The sequence below is a fragment of the Bombina bombina genome, chromosome 2, assembly GCF_027579735.1.
Source record: "Bombina bombina isolate aBomBom1 chromosome 2, aBomBom1.pri, whole genome shotgun sequence".
NCBI lineage: Eukaryota > Metazoa > Chordata > Amphibia > Anura > Bombinatoridae > Bombina > Bombina bombina.
Genome location: NC_069500.1, coordinates 814,383,179 through 814,399,117, shown reverse-complemented (window position 1 = coordinate 814,399,117; position 15,939 = coordinate 814,383,179). Strand labels below are relative to the sequence as shown.

The 15,939-nt window shown below is 38.6% G+C and overlaps 1 protein-coding gene across 4 annotated transcripts in view; it reads right to left on the bottom strand.

Moving 5' to 3' along the window:
- Positions 1-438: 438 nt before the first annotated feature.
- Positions 439-15,939, bottom strand: part of LOC128649668 (C-type lectin domain family 4 member E-like) — a 177,880-nt gene continuing 162,379 nt past the window's right edge. For 3 of the 4 annotated variants that reach the window (XM_053703050.1, XM_053703053.1, XM_053703051.1), the window contains one exon: positions 439-792. In XM_053703050.1, coding sequence (XP_053559025.1) covers positions 600-792 — 193 coding nt within the window. In that variant the 3' untranslated portion in view covers positions 439-599. The remainder of the gene's footprint in view (positions 793-15,939) is intronic. The other variant, XM_053703054.1, reaches the window with a different exon arrangement.

Genomic DNA, 15,939 nt, shown 5'->3' with positions numbered 1-15,939 from the left:
AGGAACTAAAGCTGTTAGGATTCATTTTAAATGATCATTTGTTTGTAATTAGATTTCAATACACTTAGAAGAAATTTGATCTATTTAATCTTCATTTTCAACTTTGACCTGAAGCTTAAAAATACAAGATGGGTGGCAACCCTACTTCCTGTCTTGCGTATGGCAACCCAATGCTATATCTAGATTTTACTGGCCTTTGTAAATGGACACTTTCATATTCCATCCATAGTATAACTCTTGGGCAAACCAGCCTTAGCTGAAAACTGTTAACCCCTTATGGCCTTAGACTGAAAGTAGATAACTTGCTATTCTCATATATGCCGCCCTGATACCAGTAAACAGCTTTGCTGTTTAACTCTTTTTATGCTGGTGTTATATAAGTCAAAGCCAGTATATTACAAATGTCTTTCTAATTATGTAAGAAATAGTAGAGAGATGTTTGGTAGTAGTTAAAACTGTTACTTTATTTATGATAGACAAAAAGTAATCTGAGTGTAAAATTCACAGCTACCATATATAAATGTCATTAGACATAGCTTAAAGCACATGCACTTATTTGGTTTGAGAATGTTGATATTCATGCATCAGTAAAAGAATGTCTAAAGTGGCAAACTCCCACAACCCATTATAGACAGTAGATTGTAGGCTTCCTTCTCACATATGTATTTTATATGCGTATTACAAATTAAATCATTCCAGTTACTGTATACATTTTTCGAATTGTCTGAAAGCCACAGTGTCGCACAGTCTTCTGCATCCTTATAATTATCTGGTTGCTTGTATGCCCAAAACCTAGGAAAAAGACAGTTCATTTTCTAATTGAAAATATAAAGAAAGTAAAATAGACCATAGATAGATTAAAGCATGTCATTTGGCCACGTTATATGTAAGATTGATTCATGAAGCAATAATAAATGTCAGTCACTGAGTTACTTATCTCCTATTTTCGACAAATCAATTTAACCATTTAGGGCCAGAATATGAGCAGCGCGCTATCTGTTTTGCACGAGCGATATCAAGTTTATTGTGGCTGTTTGCGAGCATCGGAAGGAGAACTCGTATTACAATTTGAAAGTAAATGCGAACGTTTTAGCACAATCTCGATTTATGCTAGAATGTTTAGCGCGACCTTAGAGCTCTGGTTAACTGCTACGAGATACAAAAAAGTGTCACAAAAAAACCATCAAAAATACATAGAAATTTACAGTTCCACTCATAATAACACTAACTAATAAAAATATAATATATAAAAAAAATATTGCATAAAAAAGTTATAAGGGCTCAAAGGTATGAGATTTCAGGGGGTCGATCCGATAAAAATCGTCGCCCGCAAAAGCCGGCAACGCCAATATTTGCGCGGGTTTGGTATCACATATACGGCGTAACCTAGAAGTTACGCGCGTATATTTCTGCCGTCGCCCGTAGTTTTTTGGGCTATAGGCAGGTATACCAAACCCGCGCAGTTTGGTATCCAATATGCAGCGTAAGGACTTACGTGGCGAAAATGGAGAAAACTTACTCCATTTTCACCTCGCCACAAAAAGCAGCCGTAAGAAGCCTTACGCTGACTATTGGAGACCCGTAACTTCCTAAACTGGCTGCTAAAATAAACCTAACACCTAACGCATGCGCAATGACTATCTCCCTGTCAACCGCGATCTTCTAAAATAAACCTAACACCTAACGCATGCGCAATGTCTATCTCCCTGTCAACCGCGATCTGCTAAAATAAACCTAACACCTAACGCATGCGCAATGTCTATCTACCTATCAACCGCGATCCCCCCCCCCGAAATCCCTAATAAAGTTATTAACCCCTAAACCGCCGCTCCCGGACCCCGCCGCCATCTACATAAACTAACCCCCTACTGTGAGCCCCTAAAACCGCCGCCATCTATATTAAAATTATTAACCCCTAATGTAAGCCCCTTACACCGCCGCCATCTCTATTAAAATGATTAACCCCTAATTTAATCTACCTACCCCGCCGCCAGCTATATTATCTATATTAACCATAAGTATATTATAGTTAATATAGGTACTACATTATATATATTAACTATATTAACCCTAATTATATTAGGGTTAATATAGTTAATATAGTTACTATAGTATTTATATTAACTATATTAACTCTATCTAACCCTAACACCCCTAACTAAATTTATATTAAATTAATCTAATTCATTTATAAACTAAAATATTCCTATTTAAATCTAAATACTTACCTATAAAATAAACCCTAAGATAGCTACAATATAATTAATAATTACATTGTAGCTATGTTAGGGTTAATATTTATTTTACAGGTAAATTGTTAATTATTTTAACTAGGTATAATAGATATTAAATAGTTATTAACTATTTAATATCTACCTAGTTAAAATAATTACCCAATTACCTGTAAAATAAATCCTAACCTAAGTTACAAATACACCTACACTATCAATAAATTTAATAAACTACAAACATCTATCTAAAAATACAATTAAATTAACTAAACTAAATTACAAAAAAAAACAAACACTAAATTACAAAAAATAAAAAAAAGATTACAAGATTTTTAAGCTAATTACACCTATTCTAAGCCCCCTAATAAAATAATAAACCCCCAAAATAAAAAAAATTCCCTGCCCTATTCTAAATTAAACAAATTTCAAAGCTCTTTACCTTACCAGCCCTTAAAAGGGCCTTTTGTGGGGCATGCCCCAAAGAATTCAGCTCTTTTGCATACAAATACAATCCCCCCCCCCATTACAACCCACCACCCACATACCCCTATTCTAAAACCACCCAAACCCCCCTTAAAAAAGCCTAACACTACCCCCCTGAAGATCTCCCTACCTTGTCTTCACCACACTGGGCCGAACTCCTGATCCGATCCGGGCGATGTCTTCCTCCAAGCGGCAAAGAAGAATTCTTCCTCCGGCAATGTCTTCCTCCAAGCGGCAAAGAAGAATTCTTCCTCCGGCGACGTCTTCCTCCAAGCGGCAGCAAAGTCTTCATTCTTCCGGCGGCATCTTCAATCTTCTTTCTTCGCTCCGCCGCCGCGGAGCATCCATCCCGGCCGACTGCTGTACTACGAATGAGGTACCTTTAAATGACGTCATCCAAGATGGCGTCCGCCGAATTCCGATTGGCTGATAGGATTCTATCAGCCAATCGGAATTAAGTTAGAAAAATCTGATTGGCTGATTGAATCAGCCAATCAGATTCAAGTTCAATCCGATTGGCTGATCCGAACAGCCAATCAGATTGAGCTCGCATTCTATTGGCTGATCGGAACAGCCAATAGAATGCGAGCTCAATCTGATTGGCTGATTGGATCAGCCAATCGGATTGAACTTGAATCTGATTGGCTGATTCAATCAGCCAATCAGATTTTTCTAACTTAATTCCGATTGGCTGATAGAATCCTATCAGCCAATCGGAATTCGGCGGACGCCATCTTGGATGACGTCATTTAAAGGTACCTCATTCGTAGTAGAGCAGTCGGCCGGGATGGATGCTCCGCGGCGGCGGAGCGAAGAAAGAAGATTGAAGATGCCGCCGGAAGAATGAAGACTTTGCTGCCGCTTGGAGGAAGACGTCGCCGGAGGAAGAATTCTTCTTCGCCGCTTGGAGGAAGACATCGCCCGGATCGGATCAGGAGTTCGGCCCGGTGTAGTGAAGACAAGGTAGGGAGATCTTCAGGGGGGTAGTGTTAGGCTTTTTTAAGGGGGGTTTGGGTGGTTTTAGAATAGGGGTATGTGGGTGGTGGGTTGTAATGGGGGGGGGGGATTGTATTTGTATGCAAAAGAGCTGAATTCTTTGGGGCATGCCCCACAAAAGGCCCTTTTAAGGGCTGGTAAGGTAAAGAGCTTTGAAATTTGTTTAATTTAGAATAGGGCAGGGAATTTTTTTTATTTTGGGGGTTTATTATTTTATTAGGGGGCTTAGAATAGGTGTAATTAGCTTAAAAATCTTGTAATCTTTTTTTTATTTTTTGTAATTTAGTGTTTGTTTGTTTTTGTAATTTAGTTTAGTTAATTTAATTGTATTTTTAGATAGATGTTTGTAGTTTATTAAAGTTATTGATAGTGTAGGTGTATTTGCAACTTAGGTTAGGATTTATTTTACAGGTAATTGGGTAATTATTTTAACTAGGTAGATATTAAATAGTTAATAACTATTTAATATCTATTATACCTAGTTAAAATAATTAACAATTTACCTGTAAAATAAATATTAACCCTAACATAGCTACAATGTAATTATTAATTATATTGTAGCTATCTTAGGGTTTATTTTATAGGTAAGTATTTAGATTTAAATAGGAATATTTTAGTTTATAAATGAATTAGATTAATTTAATATAAATTTAGTTAGGGGTGTTAGGGTTAGATAGAGTTAATATAGTTAATATAAATACTATAGTAACTATATTAACTATATTAACCCTAATATAATTAGGGTTAATATAGTTAATATATATAATGTAATACCTATATTAACTATAATATACTTAGGGTTAATATAGATAATATAGCTGGCGGCGGGGTAGGTAGATTAAATTAGGGGTTAATCATTTTAATAGAGATGGCGGCGGTGTAAGGGGCTTACATTAGGGGTTAATAATTTTAATATAGATGGCGGCGGTGTTAGGGGCTCACTTTAGGGGGTTATAGATATAATATATCTGGTGGCGGGGTACGGGAGCGGCGGTTTAGGGGTTAATAACTTTATAAGGTTGCGGCGGGGTACGGGAGCGGCGGTTTAGGGGTTAATAGCTTTTTTATTGTTAGGATAGTGAGGGGGGATAGCGGATAGAGGGTTAGACAGTGCGGGCTATGTTAGGGAGGCGTGTTAGACAGTGCGGGCTATGTTAGGGAGGCGTGTTAGACAGTGCGGGTGTTTTAGACTTTAGTCAGGTTTTATAGGCGCCGGCAGTTTCTAACGTGGCGCAAGTCACTGGCGACGCCAGAAATTTGTACTTGCGCAGATTTCTGGACATCGCTGGTTTGCCAGACTTACGGCACGTTAGCATCTGACGGCGACTTATATGGGATAGCTCGAGTTGCGAGCTGAAACTGCGGGCGACGCCGGTTACCTCGCTTGCGCCGCAAACTGCGATCTATATCGGATCGCGCCCCAGGTGTTAGAAAAAAAGGCATGCAAAGCGCTTTAACATAGAGATACATACATACACAAACATATATATATATATATATATATATATATATACTGTATATATATATATGTGTGTTTGTGTATACATGTTTTTATGTATTTACAGACTTATAAACACATAAATACATATGTATACATATATAGACATATATAGAAGTGCATTGGAGCCTTTTGCAGTTAAGTAGCTGAAAACATGTAAAATCATATATATGCAATATTCATATTTAATAAAGTGTTATACTGAGTATTTACTGTAAATAGTTCACATTCCAATGTTCTGCACATAGCAGAATATGTTCTGTGTATTTCTAAATAGATTTTCATATTTATATATATATATATATATATATCTGTATATATCTATATATATATTATAATGAGATATATATATATTTATATATATATATATATATATATATATATATATATTTATATTTACCAAAAAACATCAGATCTATATAGAAATATGTATTTATGAATAAAAAGAGCATATTCTGCTATGTGAAGAACATTGGAATTTGAAATATTTATATTTTTATGTCGGGTTAGTGCCCTTGAGAAAACGCGATCGCTACTTGAGCACTACTTATCAATTTTGTTTGGGTGCAAACAATGCTGCAAGTAATCTTTTACTGCGGGCCAGTGAAATACTATGCACATTAACTACAGGCAGTGACGTGCAGTGACGTCAGAGGCTGGTGAGGCAGTGGCTAGGATACACCTTCATTCTTTAGATATCCTTTGTTGAAGAAATAGCAATGCACATGGGTAAGCCAATCACATGAGGTATCTATGTGCAGCCTCAACAAAGTATATCAAAAGAATGAAGAAAATTAGATATTAGATGTAAATTGGAAAGTTATTTAAAATTGCATGCTCTTTCTAAATCATGAAAGAAAACATATGGGTTTCATGTCCCTTTAAATGGTGTCTTGGAAAACTGGTCAACTTAGTAAACATCTGATTTTAGTCTAAAGGATTGTAACAGAAACTCTTGCAAGATAACAAAATGCTTGCTCTGATTATGAGATCTAGAAATCCAGGCCCATTAAAATATGTTTAAAACATACTTTTTACTTTAATGCTGCAAATAATGCTTATAGATTCTTTCATTATTCAGTAAATATAAAAATGTCTTGATCCAGTGGCGTCTGGTGAAATTTAAAGATGTTGGGGCGCTTGACCCCACGCCTTTAAATAAAGCCACACCATCAGATGGCACTACCAATTCATTAATTAAATAAATAAAAGGTAGACAGAAACACAGAAAAGCACTCGGGGAGAGGGAGAGAGAGACGGGGGAGAGAGACACAGAGGGTTAGAGAGAAAGAGAGAGAGACACAATCGCACACAGAGGGTTAGAGAGAGAGAAAGAGAGAGAGACACAATCACACACAGAGGGTTAGAGAGAGAGAGAAAGAGAGACACAATCACACACAGAGGGTTAGAGAGAAAGATAGACACAATCACACACAGAGGGTTAGAGAGAGAGAGAGAGAGACACAATCATACACAGAGGGTTAGAGAGAGAGAGAGAAATGGAGAGAGAGAGACAATCACACACAGAGGGTTAGAGAGAGAGAGAGAGACACAATCACACAAAGAGGGTTAGAGAGAGAGAGAGAGAGAGAGAAAGAGAGAGAGACACAATCACACACAGAGGGTTAGAGAGAGAGAACGAGAGAGAGACACAATCACACACAGAGGGTTAGAAAGAGAGAGAGACACAATCACACACAGAGGGTTAGAGAGAGAAAGAGAGACACACACAATCACACACAGAGCGTTAGAGAGAGAGAAAGAGAGAGAGTCACAATCATACACAGAGGGTTAGAGAGAGAGAAAGAGTGAGAGACACAATCACACACAGAGGATTAGAGAGAAAGAGAGAGAGAGACACAATCACACACAGAGGGTTAGAGAGAGAGAGAGAGAGAGAGAAAGAGAGAGACACAATCACACACATAGGGTTAGAGAGAGAGAGAAAGAGAGAGACACAATCACACACATAGGGGCCCATTTAACAAGCTCCGTAGGGAGCTTGTGGGTCTGTGTTTCTGGCGAGTCTTCAGACTCACCAGAAACAGCAGTTATGAAGCAGCGGTCTAAAGACCGCTGCTCCATAACCCTGTTCGCCTGCTCTGAGCAGACGGACAGACATCGCAGCAATTCAACCCGATCGAGTACGATCGTGTTGATTGACATCCCCTGCTGGCGGCCCATTGGCCGTGAGTCAGCAGGGGGCGGCGTTGCACGAGCAGCTCTTGTGAGCTGCTGGTGCAATGTTAAATGCGGAGAGCTTATTGCTCTCAACATTTAGCGAGGTATTGCGGACCTGATCCGCACTATCGGATCAGATCCGCAAGACCTTTAATAAATAGGGGCCATAGTGTTAGAGAGAGAGAGAAAGAGAGAGAGAGACAATCACACACAGAAGGTTAGAGAGAGAGAAAGAGAGAGAGAGACACAATCACACACAGAGGGTTAGAGAGAGAGAAAGAGAGAGAGACACAATCACACACAGAGGGTTAGAGAGACACATAAGGGATGAGAGAGTCAGAGGGGGAGGAGGAGAGACAGAGAGAGAAAGAGACCATGGGGGAGAACAACACATAAGGAGAGATATGGATAGATAATAGAGAGAGAGAGAGAGACACACACACACACCAGTGATGTGCAGTGAGGTCAGAGGCTAGTAAGGCATTGGCCATGATATGCCAGAGAAACACATATATTAACCCAATAGAGGTAGCTTAAATTAAACTAAAGCATTGTTTCTCAACTGTGGTCCTCAAGTATCCCATACAGGGCAGGTTTTCATTATAGCTGAACCAGTACACAGGTGAAATAATCAGTTGATGGGTGAGAGCAAGTTAGTAACCATGGTGTTACTGATTAGCTGATTACTTCACCTGTGCACCGGTTCAGCTAAAATAAAAACCTGGCTTGTTGGGGGTACTTGAGGACCATGGTTGAGAAACACAATTCTGTGGCACAGTACCAGTTACTTAGCAATTAGAATGATACACAATCTCTTCTCTTCTTACTACTTTGTTGTGTGTATGTTTGTTAGTGTATTTGTGTGACAGTGATGTGGGTTTTAGTGTATTTGTGTGTTTGTAGATGTCACTGTGTTTATGTGTGACTGTGATGTGTGTGTTTGTAAGTGTGACTGTGTGTTTGTATGTTTGTTAGTGTATTTGTGTGTTTGTAGGTGTGACTGTGGGTGTATGCGTGACTGTGATGTGTGTGTTTGTAAGTGTTACTGTGTTGTGTGTGTTATAGTGTACTGTATTTGTGTGTTTGTGTGACTGTGTGTTTTTATGTTTGTTAGTATACTGCGATGTGTGTGTTTGTGTGACTGTGTTGTGTGTACATTTCTTTGCGTATTTGTGTGTTTGTAAGTGTGTGTATATGTTTGCAAGTGTTGAGTGTGCTGTGTGTGCTTGTTTTAAATTTCTAAATTTGTAATACATCTGCAATCCGTAAAAGACCTTAAAATAAATCCCTGAATAAAAAACTAACAAAAATATAACTCCCACTTATATGATTACCTGAGCCCCTTATTTTTATAACTATGAAAAAACAAATAAACCTAAACATCAAAAATACACTCAACAAGGGATTTTTTTTGCATACAACAAAATAAGGGTTAAGGATTTTAGAGCACAATCTTTTTTTTTTTCTTTTCCAATTCTCTTTTGAGAAGATGCAGATTGACATAAAATCAAACAAATGATGTTACAATGTGAGAGGAAAAAGAGTGTGAGTTTCTCCCCCCCCCCCCCAATTCCCTTCTTTTATTAAAAAAACAAAAGAAAAAACATGCATCTAGATTACGAGTTTTGCGGTATGAGTGAAAAAGCAGCATTAAGGCTTATTAAGGCTGGTATTACGAGTCTTGCAGGTTTAGGAGCACTGCACACTTTTTTGGCCTTAATGCAAATTAACTTACGCAATTTGCGTAAAGTCTTTTTTCAATGGGACTTCCTTTGCGCCGGTATTACAAGTCTGCCTGGGAGGCCAAAAAGTGAGCGGTACTGCCTATACTGCCAAGATTCGTAACGCATTCTAAAGTCAGTAGTTATGAGTTTTATGTTACAACGCTGTAACATAAAACTCATAACTAAAGTGCTAAAAAGTACACTAACACCCATAAACTACCTATTGACCCCTAAACTGAGGCCCTCCCACATTGCAAACACTAAAATAAAATTATTTACCCCTAATCTGCCGCTCCAGACATCGCTGCCACTATAATAAACATATTAACCCCTAAACTACCACACTCCTGCCTTGCAAACACTAGTTAAATATTATTAACCTCTAATGTGTCACCCCTAACATCGCTGCCACCTACCTACATTTATTAACCCCTAATCTGCCGCCCCCAACGTTGCCTCCCATATACTAAATTTATTAACCCTTAAACCTAAGTCTAACCCTAACCCTAACACCCCCTAACTTAAATATAATTAAAATAAATCTAAATAAAACCTACTATTAATAACTAAATAATTCCTATTTAAAACTAAATACTTACCTGTAAAATAAACCCTAAGCTAGCTACAATATAATTAATAGTCACATTGTATCTAGCTTAGGTTTTATTTTTATTTCACAGGCAAGTTTGCATTTATTTTAACTAGATAGAATAGTTACTAAATAGTTATTAACTATTTACTAACTACATAGCTAAAATAAATACAAATTTAACTGTAAAATAAAATAAAACCTAACCTGAGTTACAATAAAACCTAACCTTACACTACAATTAAATAAATTACCTAAATTAAATACAATTACCTAAATTACAAAAACAAACACTAAATTACACAAAATATAAAAAAGACATTATCAGATATTTAAACTAATTACACCTAATCTAAGAGCCCTATCAAAATAAAAAAGCCCCCCAAAAATAATAAAAAAAAGTCCTAGCCTAAACTAAACTACCAATAGCCCTTAAAAGGGCCTTTTGCGGGGCATTGCCCCAAAAAATCCACTCTTTTACCTGTAAAAAAAATACAAACACCCCCCAACAGTAAAACCCACCACCCACACAACCAACCCCCCAAATAAAAACCTAACTAAAAAAACCTAAGCTCCCCATTGCCCTTAAAAGGGCATTTGGATGGGCATTGCCCTTAAAAGGGCATTTAGCTCTTTTTCAATTGCCCAAATCCGGTGCGGAGTGACTCCATCTTCAAGACATCCGGCGTGGAGCATCCTCTTCAATCGATGTCTTCTTGCTAAATTAATGTTCCATTAAATGACGTCATCCAAGATGGCGTCCTATGAATTCTGATTGGCTGATAGAATTCTATCAGCCAATCGGAATTAAAGGTGAAAAGGTGATTGGAACAGCCAATAGAATGCAAGCTCAATCCTATTGGCCAATTGGATCAGCCAATAGGATTGAAGCTCAATCCTATTGGTTGATTGCATCAGCAAATAGAATTTTTTCACCTATAATTCCGATTGACTGATAGAATTCTATCAGCCAATCGGAATTCAAGGGACGCCATATTGGATGACGTCATTTAAAGGAACATTCATTCAGCAAGAAGACGTCGATTGAAGAGGATGCTCTGCGCTGGATGGAGCCGCTTCACACCAGATGGATGAAGATAGAAGATGCCGTCTGGATGAAGACTTCTGCGGGCTTGGATGAAGACTTCTGCTTCGATGAGGAATTCTGCCGCTTCGTTGAGGATGGATGTCGGGTCTTCAAAACTGTAAGTGGATCTTCGGGGGTTAGTGTTAGGCTTTTTTAAGGGTTTATTGGATGGGTTTTATTTTTAGGTTAGGGGTTTGGGCTATTGAAAAAGAGCTAAATGCCCTTTTAAAGGCAATGCCCATCCAAATACCCTTTTCAGGGCAATGAGGAGCTTAGGTTTTTTAGTTAGTATTTTATTTGGGGGGTTGGTTGTGTGGGTGGTGGGTTTTACTGTTGCGGGGGGGGGTGTTTGTATTTTTTTTTAAAGATAAAAGAGCTGATTTCTTTGGGGCAAAGCCCGGCAAAAGGCCCTTTTAAGGGCTATTGGTAGTTTAGTTTAGGCTAGGTTTTGTTTTATTTTGGGGGGGGGGGGCTTTTTTTATTTTGATAGGGCTATTAGATTAGGTGTAATTAGTTTAAATATCTGATAATGTCTTTTTTATTTTGTGTAATTTAGTGTTTGTTTTTTTTGTAATTTAGGTAATTGTATTTAATTTAGGTAATTTATTTAATTGTAAGGTTAGGTTTTATTGTAACTCAGGTTAGGTTTTATTTTACAGGTTCATTTGTATTTATTTTAGCTAGATAGTTAGTAAATAGTTAATAACTATTTAGTAACTATTCTACCTAGTTAAATTTTAGGGTGTTAGATTCATGTTAGGGTGTTAGGTGTAAACATAAAATGTGTTTCCCCATAGGAATCAATGGAGCTGCGTTACGGAGCTTTACGCTGCTTTATTGCAGGTGTTAGACTTTTTCTCAGCTGGCTCTCCCCATTGATGTCTATGGGGAAATCGTGCACGAGCACGTATAACCAGCTCACCACTGACTTAAGCAGCGCTGGTATTGGAGTGCGGTATGGAGCTCAATTTTGCTCTACGCTCACTTCTTGCCTGTTAATGCCAGGTGTATGAAAACCTCTAATACCAGCGCTGTAGGTAATTGAGGTGTGACAATAACATGCAAGTTAGCACCGCACCCCTCATAACGCAAAACTCGTAATCTAGCCAATGGATAGTAACGAATATTAACAGCAAGCTGTTATTAATTAATTAGTATCACTAACCATATATCTGTATCCAATGTTTTGCTGACAGATAGGAAGATAGGAGATACTAGAAATGACCACTAGAGGTCCTCAGACAAACCAAAAAAAATCAATTTTGTGAAAGGGAAAATGTAAAAACGATCTTTCCCTGTGCTTAGAATATTAATTAAAAAAAAAAAAACGGCTAGCCAATAGCTTAGCAGTGGACCAGCATTTGCATAATATTCAGGTAGGTAAGTGATCAGGCTGGTGTTATATATGTATAGAGAAAATTAGTTAATCAGGAACTTCCTAATTAACTCATTTTCTCTATACATATATAGCACCAGCCTGATCACTTACCTAGGTAGCTGAGTTTAAGGAAGTCTATATACAGCAAGTTTGACAAGTAAAATCATAAGTTATTTGAAGAGAATTTATGCTTTGCACATTTCTTTGGCCATGTTGTTCTTTGTGAAAGGTGGGGGTACCCTATGTGCCTGCCTCAAAAAGGGGGACCTTTAGCTTTGGCTTTTGACTCCTAGTAGTCAAAAAAGAGAATTGAGTTTAAATGCGTGAATGCCAAAGCACCAAAAAAGGCTGGGTCTGGACAAATGAGAGCTTATATTTAGGTGTAAAATACGGATATAATTTATTTATACAAATAGACAAACATGGATCCATGTGACATACATAACAAATCTTGAATTGGTAAAAATCAGTACAAATGACTGTATTAAAAATAGATTAAAAAACAATATGGCAATTAAAATCACTGTGGCTATAGGCAATGTCCTAAATAAACGGCTGGTATATTGAACTTTCTTAAGATAACGCTTAAGATAACAGTTAGGAACTTACCTCTTCCAAGTTCAATATACCAGCCGTTTATTTAGGATATTGCCTATAGTCACAGTGATTTTAATTGCCATATTGTTTTTTAATCTATTTTTAATACAGTCATTTGTACTGATTTTTACCAATTCAAGATTTGTTATGTATGTCACATGGAGCCATGTTGTTCTTTCTCAGCCCCTCCCCCCTTCTACTTCAACACCACATGTTTGCATTGCAACCAAACCTATTGCCATCAATGCCATGTTGGTTCGTATAACAATTAACAGGAGTCAGGAGAGAAAGGCATTGGCTGGCTGGTCCTCCTTCTGTTCATTCTCCTCACGACAGTAACGGCACTCAGGCTCAGCCACAACAACAGCTCTTCAAGTTAGTGAAGTCCAACTCCAAGACTGTAAGTAGACACATTCACAGTTGAACTTAATCTATTCTCCTCCTCGGCAAGACACACTGCAGGCAGCAGCAGTCAGTCAGTCACTCACACATGATGCTAAGAAGGCTTCCCGCCAGGCTGAGGCTCCAACAGCCACACGCAGTACTAGGTAGGAACACGGCCACGACTCCTCCAGTCCAGTCAGTGTACCAATCACGTCTCTTCACATGATGACAATGAGGGAATTCCAGACCTGATTGGCTCAGAGGCTCCTTGGAGATAAGACTCTGGGAGCATAATGGGCCATGCGAGGAGCTAGCCTTAAGTAGCACCACTGTTTGGCGCTAGATGGTAGGGCTCGCTCACACACAAATTCCATGTTGTGCAACTGAGGGCAGCTGAATGGCTCACAGCATCTAGTCTCCTTCATTTTGCAACATGGGATGTGGAAATATATGCATTTTTTAAAAAAAAATAGTTATTAAAACATTTTCTCTGAAATTTGCAGGTGCGGCACTGTCTCACCTGTCTCCTATGAGGGCACGTCACTGAGAAAGTTGCCATTTGTACTATTGATAGTGCTGTAAGTGTCGAATAAAAAAAAAGAATAAAAAAATGGAGTGGGGGGGGGGGCAGAGCTAAGCCATGCTGGAAGATGGCTGCATTTTGAATTAGCTCCCAAGCCCTGTACCCTCAAGGCAATGATAAAATGTTCCAGTGATATCCAAAATACACGGATAAACTAGACCAATGGCATCGGCAACCTGATGTGAGCAGATAAAGCTTTAAAATCTCTCCCTGACACAGGATCGGAGCATAAACGGAGTGCGGCCTACAAGACTACGCACACGCACTTCTGCCTCAGCACGGCATAGCCGCATACAGAACTCTTCTATCCAGAGGCATACACCTACGGCATTACTGGCGATACAGCCCGCATAGCACTAACAATCTAGCAGGAGCAGTTCAGGCAATTGGTGGGAGTGAATTGGAGACTGCAAGGTGACCGGAGGGCCTCGTCAGCTTGGAGACACCGGAAAATACAGCACCCGCACACACAGCCCTTCTGGAAGAAAGGAGGTAGGAGATCTCGCTCTCTCAGCACTGCCATATTAACATGGCTCAGCGGACAATCTTGTACCAGGGCGCTTACACTCAACAGAGCTAACACGTGGAGGTAGGAAAACGTAGTCCTTTAGAACATAATGAACAGATTGCGCTACTCACATAGCCTACACCACAATATTTAGCAACATCAAGCAAAGCGCTGCACCTAAGAAAAAGATTAATTTACATACTCTTAAAACAGGTCATGACTGAAAACTAAATTCTTAAAACTAGCAATGAAAGGGCCATAGTTTGGACTGTAAAACCTCCTGCAGTCAAAGCGCATAGCTGTACTACGCTCCAGAATACCCTTGTAGACTGCTCAAACTGATCAAGAGTTAAGATACAGAATTAACAAGTCACTAACTTCATTAATTGCTCTAGAGGATTGTAATAAGATTGACAAGGGAATAGAGAGATAAAAGGGAAAATACCCTCACTTATTTTATATTACATTCTCAGTGAGACATATACCAAAAGTTAACTTCAGATTCTTCAAAAAATAAGCAGAGCACATCTGTCGTGTTGTTATGCCTTGCAAGAAACAAAATAAACCTGAAACTCAGATAAAGTCCAAGATGATCAATCAATACCTAGTCCAAACAGAGAATGCATTGCCACAAACTGAGGGTCAGCTAAGAAACCAAACTTCCACCACAGAAACACAAACGCAACATGTAACCCCCTCAGCTATGACAGACACCATTACCAAAGAGGACTTAAAAACGCTCCCCTTCAAGGAGGACAGGAAAGAAATGATGTCAGAAATGAGATCAATGTTTGGGGAACTTAAAAAGGACATTGGCAAACTTGACCGCAGAGTTAAAACCCTGGAAAATAGCCATGATCCCATAGATCAGGACTTACAACAAGCCTTTCAACACCTGTACTCACATGATGAAACAATACGTTTCCTGATAGACAAAGTGGAAGATTTGGACAATAGAGGGCATAGAAACAATCTTCGAATAAGGGGGGTACCTGAACTAGTCTCTCCAACAGCAATATCTGGTTATTTACAGGACCTCTTCAGAACCTTAACTGGCAAGCCAAACACCCTAGACATCAAAATAGAGAGAGCACACAGAATCCTGCATGCCAAGCCTCCCAACAAAGCTCCACCACATGATATAGTGGTTGATATGCCTGACTAGGCGTATATTTGCATGTACGTCCATTGACTGAGTTACAAATAATCCGAGCCTGCCCGAAATTACATTACTTAACAAGGACTTGCTAATCCGCTTTGAGGATACCAGGTTACCATTAAATGTTGTACAATAGCACTGTAGTTATAGTTTATTTAGAAAGTAATTTAAGCTCACACTTTGCCATTTAAACATTTCATAGAATGTGTATTTTTATTCGTTAATAGGCTGATTTTTTCTTTTCTTTTATTTACTTTCCTCTACTTTATTATTGGAACGTTCAATTGTTATGTAATACCATATTTAAATGCCTGAAGGTAAGGGATACTACCCTCATTAGTACTTGACGCACACCCGTACGTGACTGCAGTCCACCTGTGGTATACGACCATATTACCTAAGCTAAAATCCCTGACCTATACCTGATTTCTCCCGCCCATAAATACAATCCCTTTCCGCTATACTCCACACACATGACTTAACCACAGACCACCTGCCCCCTCATTCCCTCCCCCTTTTTTTTTTTTTTTTTTACTATGGC